Genomic DNA, 16,156 nt, shown 5'->3' on the forward strand with positions numbered 1-16,156 from the left:
TGAACAACTTGGTATCAGTACTTCTATGCATAGAAAGTCCACATGGCATAACCATATGCCCCATAGGAGTAGTATGCATCCCAGACATATTTTCAATAATACAGCTGAGAATCAGATAATTCGTGTATCAAAATTATGTACTAGGGAGGAAGATTTTGTGAAGGAACAAGAAAAACTTATTGAGAATTTTGTGGAGAGGGGATACAGGAAGGATGAAGTCCTTAGAAATATGAATAAAACATCGAGTCTATGAACTGGAAAAGGAAGACCATACTATTCTACTCAGGCCACTAAGAAAGATGGAGGTAAAAACAGTAAAGAGAACAAAATGAGTTTTTTGTCTAACATACAGTAGTGACAACAACAGCATGTGAAATAATAAGGAAGAATTTGCCAGTATTGACCTCAGATAAGAAACTAAGGGGTATAGTGGGAGATACCCCTAGCTTTTACTTTAAGAACAGGAAGAATCTGAAAAGATTATTGTGTTATCAGAATAATTCCAACCAAGACAAAGAACAATCGGTTAGTGTTAAAAAGGTACGCATAAGTGTGGGTTTTGCAAAGCTTGTCCTTATATTAAAGTTAGCAATTGTACATCCTAAAATGAATAAAGAATATTTATTCAAAGGCTTTGCCAATTGTAGAAGTAAGAATGTGATATATATATATATATATATATATATATATATATATATATATAGAGAGAGAGAGAGAGAGCGCTTAATGTCAATGCTGTTCTGCTTTCTATAAAGGAAAAACGAACATAATGTTGAAGGAGCTTCTTAGACATAATCAAGACATTAAAAATCAAGTAGGAACAAATGGACTATAAGGGGCATACTAAAACCAACACAGGTCACAATTTCAGATTTATGGTCATAAATAAACTCTTAGAAACACAAGAGGAGGAGACATAGTTAATCGCACTGAAATAGAGGAAAGTAAGTGGATCATGAATTTAAGAGCGGATTTGAAGCCAGGACTAAATGAAATTGTTCCTATTAAGCCGAGTCTAAAAGGAAGGACTTTGAGAAAGTGAAGCATACAGGCTGAAAGAAGGGCATGACAGAAAGGTAGCTTCCTATTGGCTGCTTGCTTTCATGGACTGACGAAAGGATTATTTAAATAGATGAAAGCTGCTTTTTTACTTTTGAGAAAGGTTAAAAACCGAAAGTGCTTATCCACTTAGCAGCTAGACTGTATCAGTTTTTAAAAAGTATCAGTACTAATAAAGTGAACCAGTTCTTAGATTTTAACAATTTTGGCTTTGGTGGCAGTTTGCTTTGTTTTACTTTACATTTGTTATTTGTGTAAACAAACTGCCTTTATTAGTGACACCAATGAGCTTGCTTTGGTAAACACCCTGGGGGCTGTGGTGAGACCGAAGGGTAGGACCCTGAACTGGTAATGACTGGCTCCTAGCTGAAAGCAGAGGAACCTCCTGGATCACCTGTCCATCAGAATATGGTAGTACACATCCTTGAGGTCTATCGAGGACATCCAGTCTTCCTCCTGCAAGAAGGGCAGGATGGATTGTAGAGTGACTATCCGGAACCTTTCCTTGGCAACGGACAGGTTCATTGCGGATAGGTCGAGAATCGGCCTTAAGTCCCCCATTTTTTTTGGCACCAAAAAGAACCTGGAATAGATACCTGATCCAGACTGGTCCGGGGCACTTGCTGGATTGCTCTTTTTTCTAATAGCTTTCTTATCTCCAAAGCTGCCATCTCCCTTTGAGCGGGTGGGACATCCAGGAGGCGCCTTGCGCATAGGGGATTGTTTATGAAGAGAATAAAATAGCCTCTGGATATTATTCGAAGCACCCAGCGATCTGACCTGATAGACTCCCATTGAGCTAGGTGCCTCAAAAAATGCCCCCTGACTGCCTCCAGAGAGGAGCAGTCGGGCAACCCCTCAGGGCTGCTGCACGGGTTGGTCGGAAAAAAGTTCCCGTGACCCGAAGTTCTTCGGTCCCCCTCTACCTCTGGACCGGCGTCCACCTTGTCCCCCTCTGCCTCTGGGGGAGAAGGAGTCCTGAGCATTCCAGGACTGCTGAGGTTTCCAGAACCACAGCTTCTTTTGCCCTCGCTGGTTCCTGGAGAAGGACCCTTGAGGGTTAGAGGAGCGAATCCCGATGGCTGACAGCATTTTCCCGTCATTCTCACTCTGGACAAGCATATCTCGGATGGTCTTCCCAAACAGGGTCGAACTGTCAAAAGGGGCGTTAGTGAAGGATGCCTTGAAAGGTTCCAAAAAATCACAAAGCCAGAGCCAGGCATGACGCCTCATGGCAATACCAGAATCTGCTGCCCTAGCGGCTCCCTCAGTGGCATGAGAGAGTAAACGCATGGACGTATTTGACACAGACTTGAGAGTGGCCATACGAGCTGAGAATGTTCGTTTATCCTTGGCCGAAATGGACACCGGGGGAGACTCAGCATACTATTTCACAAGGTCACTCTGCAGTCTAATGTAATTCAGCGCCCTTATAGCAAAGGTAGCTGAAGCAAAAGTCTGCTTTTCAAGACGATCCATCACCCTGGACTCCTTGTCCGGGGGATGGACCGAGGAACTTTCCTGGGTGAGTTCCTTTTTGGTGGCCACTGCCACCACCATAGCATCAACTGGGGAACCATTACTCCAAGAGGCTTTGTCCGCAGAAAGGCTCAATACCCTGTCGGGCCATTTGGGTATTGGCTCTACAGTGTCCAGTTCCTTCTAGGCTCTGGTGGTAATAAGGTCCACCAGAGGGTCGGCCGGGGGGGACACACCCAAGAGGTAGATGGGCCTGTCTCAAACGCCTCCAGAAATACCGACTTGTCCGAGGAAGGCTTTTGGGTGGACCAACTCCCCCTCTGGTGAAGAATTTCCATTATGTCTCCGAAGGAGACATCTTCGGGGGGGGGTGATCTGGGGGAACCTTCCCCTTCCTCCAAGTCGGTATCTTCAGTGAGGGACTCAGGGGAGTCCATGTGCCTCCTTTTGCACTGGCATTTGCGAGGGGCCTCCTCGGGGGGACTCTCCAGGGAGGGCTCACAAACCGTCTCATATTCCTCAAGGGGAACTGTCTGGTGCGTATCGGACACAGGCTGTCCTTGGGAGGACTGGATGATGGAAGACAAACTCAGTTGCAAGGGAGCAGGGTGGACTCTGAGGAAAGAGTGAGGGATCTCGATCCTGCAGAGAGAACCCTCTCATCAATGTCGAAAGCCGAAGGGGAACCGGCTTCCCTGAAGCTGGTGGTGTGGGTAGCCGTACCCCTCGGATTCGACAAGGGGATCTGAGCTGAGGTTGGCACAGCTGGACCCAAGGAGATGGTATGCCTCAACCACAACAGGGCCGACGACACTCTCATCACCTCAGATCCGACACCCACATCTCGTCTCCAAGAGCTCGGATCCGACAAGGGATCTGACAGGATCGAGGGCATGGCCGATGTCAAGGTAGGAGGTACCATTGGTGCCGAACCCCTGACTCTGGGGCTCCTCAGATCCATAGACTCCAAAACCCGAGGGTGGATCGGAGAAGGAGCTATCGGGACAAACGTCAGCGCCGAACTCCCCATTCCGGCTGTGGGGGGAGCCAGCAACACTCCCATCTGCAATTGAATTTGCAGGAACCTTCTCATCATCCGGTCCATTTCAGCTTCAGAGAGGCTCCTAGTAGATCTCGAGGATGCCACTGACATTGGCCGAGAGGGCTGATGTGAGGACGACCTCGAAGCGGGCCAAGCCTCCTCCTCCAGCTCCGGGGAGAATCGTGGAGAATGGAGCCAAGAGGAAGACGGCCTTGCAACTTTTTCTGGAGACAATATCACCTTAGTGGGAGGGGCCAATGGATCCAAACCAGCTTGCCTCTTGCGACCCCTCTCCCTGTCTCTCTCTCTTTCTCTCTCTCTTTTTCTCTCTCTTCCTCTTTCTTCCTATGTTTTTCTTTCTTGGCCTCTCTCTCTCCCTGTTTAGAGGTGGGAGTGGGAATCACGGACAGGGGAGGAGGACTGGAAGGCTGAACAGTCACAGCCATGACTGAAGATGAAACTGCAGAAGAAGTAGCTGACTCTGCGGGTAAAAGACCCGCAAGAATCAGCTCTGCGATTCTGCAGGGCCTGGGGGTTAAAGGATGCACAAATTTTGGAGCCCAATGTCAGATGAGGCACCCCCAAACAAACTACGCACAGAGTGTGACCATCAGCCGGCGACAGCTTATGGCCACACTCTGTGCACTTAGAGAAAGTCGGTTTCTGACTTTCCGACATGACAGACTTAGACAAGCTAAGTAAGAAGCACACACACACGCACACACATGCTAAGGGCGGGAAGGGGAGGCTTACACAGACAGAAAGTTTAGCAACATTCTACACCACTACAATCACTATTTTCTAAACGCAAAAACCTGGGGGGAATAAGGATAGGGTGAAAAGGCACACACAGACCGAAAGTTAGATTAAAACCTAACGAACCTGGAGCTCAGAAATCCCGTGCTGCCGAAGCCATGGCAAACGAGATCTGGGGATTGGAAGGAGGTTGCAGTGTAGTATGGGTAAGGAGGAGGAGTTTGGAGCTCGGATCTTTAGCTTGGTAAGCTGCCGGCTCGTATCCGTATCGGATTCGGAGCCCAAAGGTTGATGATCAAATGAAGTTAACTACTTCAGATCTAGTGTTCTGTGCATATATTGTAGAATACATAAATGCAATTTAGAGATTTGTATGTATTTTGGATCTTAGTCAAGAATTTATCGAAGAATGAAGCAAAGTATCTCAAGGACCATACTGATACCAGTGACTGTTAATTTCAACTGAGCTTCATTTTAGGAAACTGAAACCTGCTATCTCTAGTCCAGTAAAAGTGAAAGAAGAATCCAGAGAACACTAATAGTGCTGATTTCTATAAAAAGACATGTTAATTGTGTACACCCATCAGAAAATGGGAATAACAGCACTTCCTTGTTTACTTCTTGGCTTCTCCGCCCCCAAAAGTAAGTAAATCTAACATAGCCCTTTGGCAACCTTTCTTTACACAGTCCACACGGCTCCTCTAGGAAACCGGCTGTTGCATTATGTTCAGTCTGAAGGCCTCACCCAGACCTTGATTCAAGATCTCTTTCACAGGGACCCACCCCCTTGATGCACTTCATGACTTAGTCCCGATTGGACTGATGTGCCCTATACTTCCAGAGTCTTCCATGCAAATGATTCTGAAAACCTTGTGATTGAGAACACTTTTGTAGCATGATAATTCGTAATTGGTAACTAAGAGATTAATACAGAATATTGTCCAGACTAACTGTTGGAACAACACTCCACATTGCAACACACATTTGAAGGCACGTTACCTACTTTCTGTATCCATCTCACACACACACACACACACACTTTTTAATGATATACATGGTTTAACATGGTTTAACAAAAGTGCATAATGCAAAAGCAATATTAGTCTAAAAGTCTAAACTCGGAGGGGGGGAGAAAATAAGGTAGCAACAAGTCTAAAGTAAGATCTGCTTGGAGAAAATCACTCTTAAAATACAATCAAACCCTGATAAGGTTTGAAAATGATTATTTTTCCAGAATACTAGAACAAAGGAAAAAAAGTCTGGCCAATAATAAAACTGTTGAAACAAAACAACATTAAAGCACAGGATGAAATGTTTAAACTAAAACGACTCCAAGCAAAGAGATTTCATTTTGAAGCTTGTTTAGAATATCACATTGTACCACGCGGCTTAAGGATATTGTTAATGCCAACTTATGGAGACGTATACACTGAGTTATTAACTGTTGCGTCTTTCGGCTTTTCCCGGTTAGGGGGGTCACCACAGTGGAATTCCGGTCCGCTAATGATTGGCAGGAGATTTTTACGTGCCGAGTTGCCAGCTCTGATGCACAACCTTCAACGAAGGTACGCCCATTCACGCATGTCTCCACACAGAAGACGCTCTAGCTGAGAATCGAACAGGATGTCTATCTGTGTGGCGACAACGCTACCGCATTAACTAAATGGCAAAAATTGAACCGAGACTTAAGTTTCAATTACATGTAACTACTAATAGAATTCTTTAAACCAGAGGAAGATCGGTTGGTAGATTCTATTTCCACCATTCAGAACTATCTTTATTCAGCTGTGCAGTTGAATATTGAATATGCAGGGGGAGTGGCCTCTGCATAATGTTTACAGCTACAAGGAAATGTGTGGCCAGAGGAAATGATGCAAGACGCCAATGTTGGGGCTGAAGAGTCAAGCATGGTGAGGCGCTCTGAACGACTGCAAGCTAAAAAATCTAATAAACCAGGAGAAAATGAAAATAGTGCTGGAACTACAAATATGAGTGGGTCGCAAACACAGTCGAGTTCACAAGGAGGAAATACAGTAATTATTAATGAAAATGGAGGACAGGAGAAAGTGGTGGTGAGCACATCTAAACAACTGACTTATTCTAACAAAAATCAAATTGTGGAAGTTTACCAAAGGGTGAATGGTGAAAATAGATCATGGGCCCAAGTGACTGCATGTAATGTAAATGAAAATGCAAATGCCAATAATTATAAGAAGCCAACAAACAACAACTTTGTGAAGAAAGGGCTGAAATGGAAGAACTGGAACCAAATGAATGCATACAGGAGAACATAGGTACTGAAAACTTTATTATTATTAATTGGTCTAGCTATACATTAAATAATGAAGACTGTAAGGTGCTGAGTAGAGGCTGGAATTTTACACCAGCCCAAAGAGCTGACAAATTACGAACTATCAATGATCTCAGAGACTATGTGAGACTTTTAAATTTTGATACATTGTTTAATAGAAATGACAATGCTGAAAGTAGTGCTGTCTGTTATAGAACTAGTAGTTTTAATCCACCCTTGTTCTTAAATATTTGTGAAATGCAAATTATTGAAATTTTAGATAGAAAAGCTGAATTTAAATTTTATAATTTAACTAGACATGAAAAAGTAGTGTTTGATAATATATGATCAACAACAATGACATTTTATTTTTTAAAGCTGACAAAGGAGGATCACTTGTATTAGACAGAAATATATATGACGCTAAGATGAAATTGCTGTTAACAGATGATAAGTATTACAAAAAGATAACCATGCAAGATGCGAAAAGAGGGTATAGATTTATTGACTCAGGTATAGAAGAATGGTATAATGCTGGTAGAATAGATGAAAAAATAAGGAAGAGTCTAGAAAATACCAACGCTAAAATATGTAAAATGTATGGAATACCCAAAGTTCATAAGGACCTGGAAGAACCCCCACTTAGGCCAATAGTGACTAGTAAGAACAGTAAAACAGAAGGTATGTCTGTATTTGTAGATAAGTTCTTGCAAAAAATTATCCCACATACCTCTACGTATGTTAGAGACAGTTTCAATTTCTAGAAAAATTGAGAAAATAGCAGTAAATGAAAATTATTTGCTTGTAACACTTGTTATTAAATCCTTGTACACTATGATACCGAATGAAGAAATGGAAATTGTAAGGATGGAATTATTGCATTCTCAAATGTATTCCACAAACATGGTTGGATTATTAATGGAAATGATAGATATTGTATTGAACTATAACTATATCTCATTCTATGATGAGATTTATATACAAGTTAATGGTGTAGCTATTGGGGCAGCTTTGGCCCCCAGTTATGCAAATGTATTTATGCATGGATGGGAAATCATTCATATGTTACAAAACAAATATAAAAATAGCATAAAAATATATTTTTTAGATTTATTGATGATGTACTATTAATATGGAGAGGTACGTATGAGGAACTAAAAGAATTCTTGGTATATATAACAATGTGTGTACATACTTAAAATTTACTCATCATATTAGTGATAAAGAAATCACTTTTTTGGATTTGTTTTTGTATAAAAAGAATAACAAATTAGTATCTAGAATTTATAAAAAGGAGGTGCAGAACAATATGTATCTGCACTTCTGTAGTATGCATCCTAAAAACACTAAGCTAAATATAATAAAGGGGCAACTGTCTAGAATAAGTGGGCTTACAGTGAAGATGAGTTTTTAGAAGAAGCTAGTTCCTTTTGTAATAGAGTTAGAAAACAAGGATACCCTGAATGTGAATAAATAAATTATTAGAAGAAAGAATAGAGATGAGGGGAAAAATATCGGATAGAAAAGAAAAAATCCCTTATAAAAGAAAAACTTCTATGGCCATTCAAAACAGCGTAGATTCATTAGCTATAAAAAATGTGATACGAAAAAAATGGGGACTACTAAGAATAAATAATGATGTGTTTAGAAAAGTAGGTGATAATCCTCTATTTGTACAAAGAAAAAGAAAAAAAAACTTTAAAAATTATTTTCAGGGAAAACTAAATAAGCCGAAGGAAAGAAGTAACAGAAAATGTGGGATGATTAAATGTTATAATTGTAATATATGCACTTACATTTTTACGGAAGGAAATAAAATAGAAATAGGGGTATAAAAGTTAAAATTCCAGGACAATTTAGTTGTAAGTCTAAAAATGTTGTTTACTTATGTTTCTGTATTCAATGCAAATCCTATTATGCTGGAATGACCACTCGAGAATTAAATAGAAGGATATATGAGCATAAATATGTTATTCAGTCTGGTGATGAGAGGAATGCAGTATGCAAACACTATAAAACAAACAAATGTAAGGTAGACTTTAAATGTATAGTACTTGATACGGTATCCATTGAAGCAAATGTTATTAATATTGAAGAAGAACTAGGGTGGTTAGAATTCTGCTGGCAAGTAAAGCTAAATGCTTGCTTTCTACCAGGACTAAACAAGAGAGAAGAATTTGTCAGCTATCTGAAAAGGAAAGGGTTAAAGCACTAGGAACATGTGTTTTTAGTAAGGTCATGTGATGTTATGTCAGGTGATGGTTTTTAAGATATTTAAATATGAATTTTGCTGTTTACTTCAGTCTGAAGAAGTCTTTGTAAAGGAGTTAGAAGATGAAAGCACTTAGTGAAGCTTTTATTTTGTTCTTGTTGCATTAAACCATTTGTTTATTCATCTGGGAGCCTGTGGATATAGTTTTGCTGATTTTGACTGTTTGTGCTACTTGGCTGCTGTTTGTGAAGAAAAATTCAGAATGGGATGTATATGCATAATGTATCTTTACTATCAGTTACAAACTTAAAATTTAACATTTGGAAAACAATTAATTAAAGGTTTATATTTCACTCACTACCTAGTACCTACATATTTTCTTTTCAGCACCATTTCTTTATCCATTTCTCTCTGTCCTGGGCCTATACTGCACAAATCATCAAGATAAAAGGTCTTTCTGTAATGCCTTATTCTCAGATGTCATGTATTCCTTGTCTCTTTATGCCAAAAGGAAAGTTGCTATTTAAGACGTTGCAAAGGAGGGGTGAATCTTTTGTGTGGTCCACTTAGAAGAATACAACAGAAGCCTTTTGGAGTGCTAAACTCAAACATGTTACACCAGTAGTCCAATTGCTCTGCTTTACTCAAAAGCAGATTAATTAAAGTAACATCCTGTCTGTATAGTGTAGTTCAAAACAGTCTCTGTAGTACAATCCAAATCATTCCTTGTCTGCCTTCTTAAATACACAACTTTACTTATGCTCAATCCCCAATCAAGGGGAGGGAACCAGACATAAATACAGTGCATGTGACCATATCTGTTATTCGTTTCATAGTAGCTTAAATCAGATTCTAAACCCTGTTTTGCAGTAAGGACTCCATTCAGCAATGACGTTCAGACACGCTACTGTAGAATGTATAAGTCAAACTTGGAGCATACCAACAACTCTGTATGTGAACGGCCTTAAGTCTGTGTTATTCGTCTTCTGTTAGCAGTGAAGAGCACTGATGGAGTAAAGCCTAAATTGTACTAGATTATCCCCAGCTCTCCCCATCCATCCCATCCCAACTCCCCATGTGCTTTCAATGTTTGATCATTCTGTGTTTACCACAGTGGAATCAGCCACAGGCAGTGTGGCTCCCTGTGTCTAAATGAAGACAAGGGTGAAAAGTGATGATGTATTACATATCCCTTCAGAGATGAGCATGTTAATGGAGATTGCATGAGCAGACAGAAGATGATCAAAAGTTAAATGCATCCTGTGTCGCACTAAACTAAATTATATTATTTTTCACAGCACTGGTTTGTATTTTAAATTATTGGTTAGCCATGTAGTAAAAGGGAATTTGATAAAAATGAAATATCAGTGCATTAGAAATTACAAAAGATAATTCCACAGATGCAGATTTTAATCAATTCTGACATTTTTGATAATTATGGACATCAAATCAGTACTCCAAAGTTTTGCTTATAGAAATTCTAAAACAACATAATCACCTACACCATTTTCTGCTAACTTATAAAATACACTGTACAATACATTCATAAAACAGATAACCAGTAAAAAATATCACAGATATTTCACTTTTCTGCTTTGGTGCTGTTCTGTTTAATCACTGATCCCTTATCAACTCTTTGCTGTTCTTTCATGTTTCCAGAGGTTATAAAGGGTGCAGTCAAAAAACATGTCAAAAGTATGAGATGCCATTAAAACATACAGTTCATACATTTGACTGTTTTACTGCCATAATCAATGCATTCTGGGCCAATGCATTCACAGCACGCATTGTGAAACCATCGGTATTTTGAGGCACCCATAGATTCACAGGAAACTTTGCACTGATGGATGGACATGCAGTCATCAAAATATACCACTGTACACATGTGATCTACAAAAAAATGAAAACAACATAAATTATAAAAAGCAACATTTTGATGTATATAATACCCCTTTTATTTATCACATCTATTATGAAATACAGATCATGACAGATCATAAAGTAAATCATATACATGAAATCAGAATGGAGTATTCTCAGCTACTTAAATATAATATCAGTATTTGTTTGACTGTCTTTACCACACTTTCTTATCCTGTAACAGCAATGCTGCTTGCCCTGTTAAGGGTCTTTATTTCCTTAAAAAAATTGTAGGTTCATTTCACTACCCATAATCTTGCAGATCAAAAAGCAAACTGCATATACCAGTAACGCGAAATGAGCATAACCATCTGATAGTTATTGCAGAGAATAAAGGCTGTAGGATGTTGACAATCTGCTTCCTGTAGTCCATGGTTTGATTTCCTTAGTCTCCATTTGCCTGTTGTGAGACCTAGCAGTTTACTTAACCAGACAGTGCTTTGGGGTAACTGGAAAATTGGGCTAGGCTCCTCATTGGTCCTCTGCACTACATGCCTAGTAACACCCTTTGAATCTATAATTTACAAACTGTAGCTGTGAGTAGTGTATTGGTTGTAGAACTACAATTAAAAGTAAGAAATAAGGTTAGTTGCCCATAATCAATATCCTAGGAATGCTACATAAATCACATACATTGCTTGAGCAATTTAAGTGAAGTTTTATTATTGAATAACCAGAACTTGGATGGCACATTGGTCAGCTGCACTTCACTATGCCAGGTCTTACCTGGATTGTACCTGTGTGAAGTGCATGCAAGTCTCTATAATTACAGATTGTTAGCTTACTAAAGTACTGGTGACCACAAAAGTTCACGGACTGGGAGATTGGTAGGTGAAAACATGCAATAAATGTACAATTATTCTGCAAACAGACTTGCTAAGACAGATACATGGGTGCATAGAAACAACAAAAATGCAAAGGCTATTAGGGGTAAAAGATCCTCTGGGAGATAGTAATAACATAATTATATGGTTCAAAGGAAATGGTAAAAGAACAGCATAAGACACGTGGATGATGGACTTTAGTACGTACAGGTTTCAACAGGAGAGGGGACACATTTAGGAATGGAAGTATTGGAAGGAAAAGGAACCAGCAGCGGAGGGGCCACCCTGACACGTATCAGAACTACAAAGGATAACAAAGTTAATGACTGGCATGTAAGAGAGATTTGTAGAACAGAAGGGATGCAGAGGAATAAATAAGATTTGTATTACAATTAGGCAGCAGGACTAGCAGGATGATGAAGCAGGAAAATAAAAGAGGCACAGACAGAATTAGGAAGGAAGGAAGGCAGGCAAACATGATGGGGGACCAACAGCTTCTTAAGATACATTATTCAAAAATGTATAAGCCACATCAACTCACAAACCAGCAAGTTATACAAGCAAGAAATGAGAAACAGATGTCAAATAATTGTTTTATTCATATTCACAAAGGAAGCGACTGGTGTTTAGTTGGAACAGAATAAAACAATAAGAAAGACTGCCTTATGCTAAAGCAATGAGGGAGGAAGCATAGGAAGGGCTGTATACATTGCAAGGGGACATGGCACTAGAGGAGAACATACTACGCCGTGGTTTTGAAGTTTATTCTGGAGTGGCTATGAGACATCACCGGGGATTGGAAGAATCTTATGAGAATGGAAAGGTTTAATATACTTCTTTGCTGAAAATATTCTGAAGAAGTCCATTGGGATGGACAAAAGCACTTCCCAATATGAATATTTGACAAAGACATTTTGGCTATCTACTTTTCAGGCTTATTCATTTTATTTTGAGAATGGGTGACTTAATATCTCACTGCACAAAATGGGTTCATGAAGGATTTTATGAAAAAGGGAGTTAATTAGCTTGATGATAGTGTTGGGAAATGTCTGGAAACATTCCAAAGTATAGGAAGGTGAAGGTCCTGCTGAACATTGGACTGCAAAAGCCTATTTTCTTAAGCTCTTTCCAACAAAACAAGGCCCTGGTCAGGTCCAATTGAGTAGTCAAGGGGCATCAAAATGAGAATTTAGGATAGGAGGCAGAGGGAGGGAGAGAATGTTGAGGTGGGTGGAATAAGACAACATGGATCTAGAGTTATGGTAAGCACATATATTTTGTATCTGATATTTGTCTTTTCCATCTGACCTAACAGAAGGGACAGATTCCCAAACTACCACAGAGCCCAGAAGTCTCAGGAAAGGATATTCTGAAGTATGGTTGGGCTAAAAATGCACAGGATCTAGACTGTGCATCTAGTTTGTAATGTAACTTAAAAGTATAATTGGTTGACCAAGTAACCACAGCACAAATCTCATCTGTGGGTAGCAAAGTAGGCAGTGGAAGTATCCACTGCTCAAGCTGAGTGACCCTTGGGCTTGCGTGGTAATGCTAATACCTTGTCCTTATAAATAAAGGAGAAACAGTTGGAGAGACACCTGGACAAAGTCACTTTAGAAACACCTTGACCCAATTTGGCCTTTAAAAAGGACAGCAAAAGTCGGTCTGCTTTTTCTAATGTCTTTGGTGTGGTGCAGGTAAAATCTCAGATGTCGACTGACATCTATTAAATGTAAAGCATATTCCCCTTTGTTGGAAAAAATTGGGAAGAAAACTGGTAGGTTAATCATCTGGTTCAGATTTGCTTCTGAGGCCACTTTAGGAAGAAAATGAGGACCGGTTCACAAAGATAAACTGTCCTGACAAACCAGGTAAGGTGGTCTGCGCGACAATGCTTGTAAAGTACAGTTGTGTGCACTTACTATTAATGTAGATGTTCGAATGTGTTCACTGTTGCAGATATCACACTTGGGTTATCTGCCTGCAGGTAGCCCTCAGTTGGCCAGAATACCAGAGTTTTAGGATTTCTGCATCGGATGCTGTCGCTTCTACCATGACGTCAGGTCGCCAGGGGTATAAAAAAGGCAGCCGAAGCCATTACATCAGTTTTTCTTGCCCCAAATGTCAGGAGCCCCCAAATAGGAAGCTAGTATAAGGTGGGGAACACCACCAGTAAAAAGTAAATACCAATGCCATTAAGAATGGCCATAGAAAGGAAAGGTAGAAAGATAGAGAAAACCAGGGAGCTGGAGGGAAGGAAACCAGGACTGCAACAGTGAATACACTCGAACATCTACATTTATGGTAAGTGTACACAACTGTACTATGTTTTTTGTGTTTCACTGTTGCACTCATCACAATTGGGCTGATTCCCAAAGCTGAGGAAGGGTGGAAGCAGTCAAGAAGTGTTAGGGCTGGCTAGCAGGCCTTGCAAGACTGCTGTAGCAAATCCAGCTCTGGATTTAGAAAAAAATAGGTAAATGGTAATGCTTGGTGAAGGTGTGTACAGAACTCCAGGATGCGGCTTCCAGAATATCCCTGGTAGGGACTCCCCTGAGGAATGCTGTAGAGGTGGAAGTAGCCCTAGTGGAATGTGGTCTGATGCCCTGTGGGGTAGGTTTTCCATGGTGCTTGTAGCAGAAATGGATGCAGTGTGCTATCCATTTGGAAATGGTTTGTTTTGAAATGGCCTTACCCTCTGCCCCTGTAGCAAAGCTGACTAGCAGCTGGTCAGATTTTCTGAAAGGTTTAGTCCTGTCAAGGTAGAACCTGAGCTATCTATGCACATCTAAGGAGTGCAGGATCCTTTTCCCTTTATTCTGAGGGTTAGGGAAGAAGGTTGGCAAATGGATGGATTGGTTTAGAGCCACACTGGACACCACCTTAGGCATAAAGGATGGGTTAGTCCTGAGGGGAAACCCTGTCGGCATGGAAAATAATGAAGGGTTCCATAGCCATTAGTGCCTGTAACTCAGACACTCTTCTTGCTGAAGTTATGGCTAAAAGCAAGGCTGTTTTCCAAGAGAGGAATTTTAACTCTGCTGAAGCAGCAGGTTCAAAAGTGGGAAGCATGAGTTTTTCGAGTACAAAGTTAAGGTCTCAGGCAGGGGTGGGTGCTCTCCTAGGGGGCCTTAAGTTGTTAGCCCCTCTCAGGAACTGCTTGATGAGAGGGTGAGAAAATAGAGGTGGCTCAGTATTACGAGCTGAGATGGCAGAGGCATGAATATTAATGGAGGAGAAGGATAGGCCTCTGTGGAGTAGCTCTGCTAGGTAATCCAGGATTAGAGGTAAGGAGGGCACTGCTGTGTCCTTCCCTTGAGACTGATTCCAAGAACAGTAACTTTTCAGCATAGGATTTCCTAGTACTAGGCCTTCTGGCTTCAAAAATGACATCTAGCACTTGTTTGCTGAGGGTTGCTGGTGGTGTATTCAGGGGATAAGCCAGGTTGCAAGGTTTTGGGTTTGCAACTGTGGATGCAAAATATGTCCCTCCTGCTGAGACAGCAGGGTAGGAGTATGGTGAAGGTGCCAGAGTGGCACTGTCAGACTGCGTAAGAGTGGGTACCAGTGCTGGCGTGGCCAGTCTGGGGCAATAATAATTGCCTTTGGCCTGTCCTGTTTTATCTTGAGTAGTAATTTTGAGAGGAAGGGCAGAGGGAGAAAGGCATAAATTGAGAGGCTTTCCCATTGGAAGGATAGGGCATCCACCTTCCAGGTCCTGCTGTGAGGGTTCCTGGTGCAAAATTTGCTCAACTGGTGGTTCTCGGGGGAGGCAAAGAGGTCCACCTCCGGTGTCCCCCTACCTCTGGATTAGAAGTTTGAAGGTGTTGGGCTCCAATTTCCACTCGTGTGGGTCTAGGAGATGTCTGCTTAAGTTGTCTGCCAGTGAATTTTGTTTGCCTGGCAGAAATTGAGCTTGTAGACACACTTGGTTACTCAAGGCTGTAATCCACAGGGCCATGGCTAACCTGCAGAGTGGGTAAGAATGGGTTCCCCCCTGCTTGTTTATGTGCCACATAACTGTGGTGTTGTCTGTTTTTATAAGCAGTTGTCCTGGAAGGATTAGGTATTTGAAGGCTGTCAGAGCATTCTGTACAGCTAGCACCTCTTTTTGATTGATGTGCAGGAGATTTTGGCCTGGGCTCCAGTGGCCCTGAATGCATTTGACTGCCATGTGAGCCCCCCCATGCATAGTCTGATGCGTCTGTTGTCAGATTTTGACAAGGGGTTGAGTGAAAAGCAGTACCTTGTCGTGGTTGCATGCTTCTGCCCACTAAAGGAACTCTGCCCTTAAACAAGGTATGATTGGGATGACTGTTTCCAGGTCCTGAGAATGTTGGCACCAAAGACTTTTTAAGCACCATTAAAGTTTCCTAATATGCAGTCTTGCATATGGAATTAGAAGAATACATGAGGCCATGAACCCTAGGGCTTGCAGTATTTTTCTTGCAGATAGCTGGGTTTTGGTGGCCATTTGTTTGAAGTAGTTTGTCAGATAGACCTGTTTTTCTGAAGTGAGAAATGCCATCTGGGAAGTTGTGTCCAAGCTTGCTCCCAGGAATACAATCTTTTGA

The 16,156-nt window shown here is 41.1% G+C and overlaps 1 protein-coding gene across 2 annotated transcripts in view; it reads right to left on the bottom strand.

Annotated features, from left to right (window-relative positions):
* Window positions 1-10,238: 10,238 nt before the first annotated feature.
* Window positions 10,239-16,156, bottom strand: part of TWSG1 (twisted gastrulation BMP signaling modulator 1) — a 315,372-nt gene continuing 309,454 nt past the window's right edge. For both annotated transcript variants that reach the window (XM_044067966.1, XM_044067967.1), the window contains exon 5: window positions 10,239-10,728. In XM_044067966.1, coding sequence (XP_043923901.1) covers window positions 10,547-10,728 — 182 coding nt within the window. In that variant the 3' untranslated portion in view covers window positions 10,239-10,546. The remainder of the gene's footprint in view (window positions 10,729-16,156) is intronic.

The sequence above is a fragment of the Protopterus annectens genome, chromosome 3.part1 (genome assembly GCF_019279795.1).
Source record: "Protopterus annectens isolate FY-2018-M chromosome 3.part1, PAN1.0, whole genome shotgun sequence".
Classification (NCBI taxonomy): Eukaryota; Metazoa; Chordata; order Ceratodontiformes; family Protopteridae; genus Protopterus; species Protopterus annectens.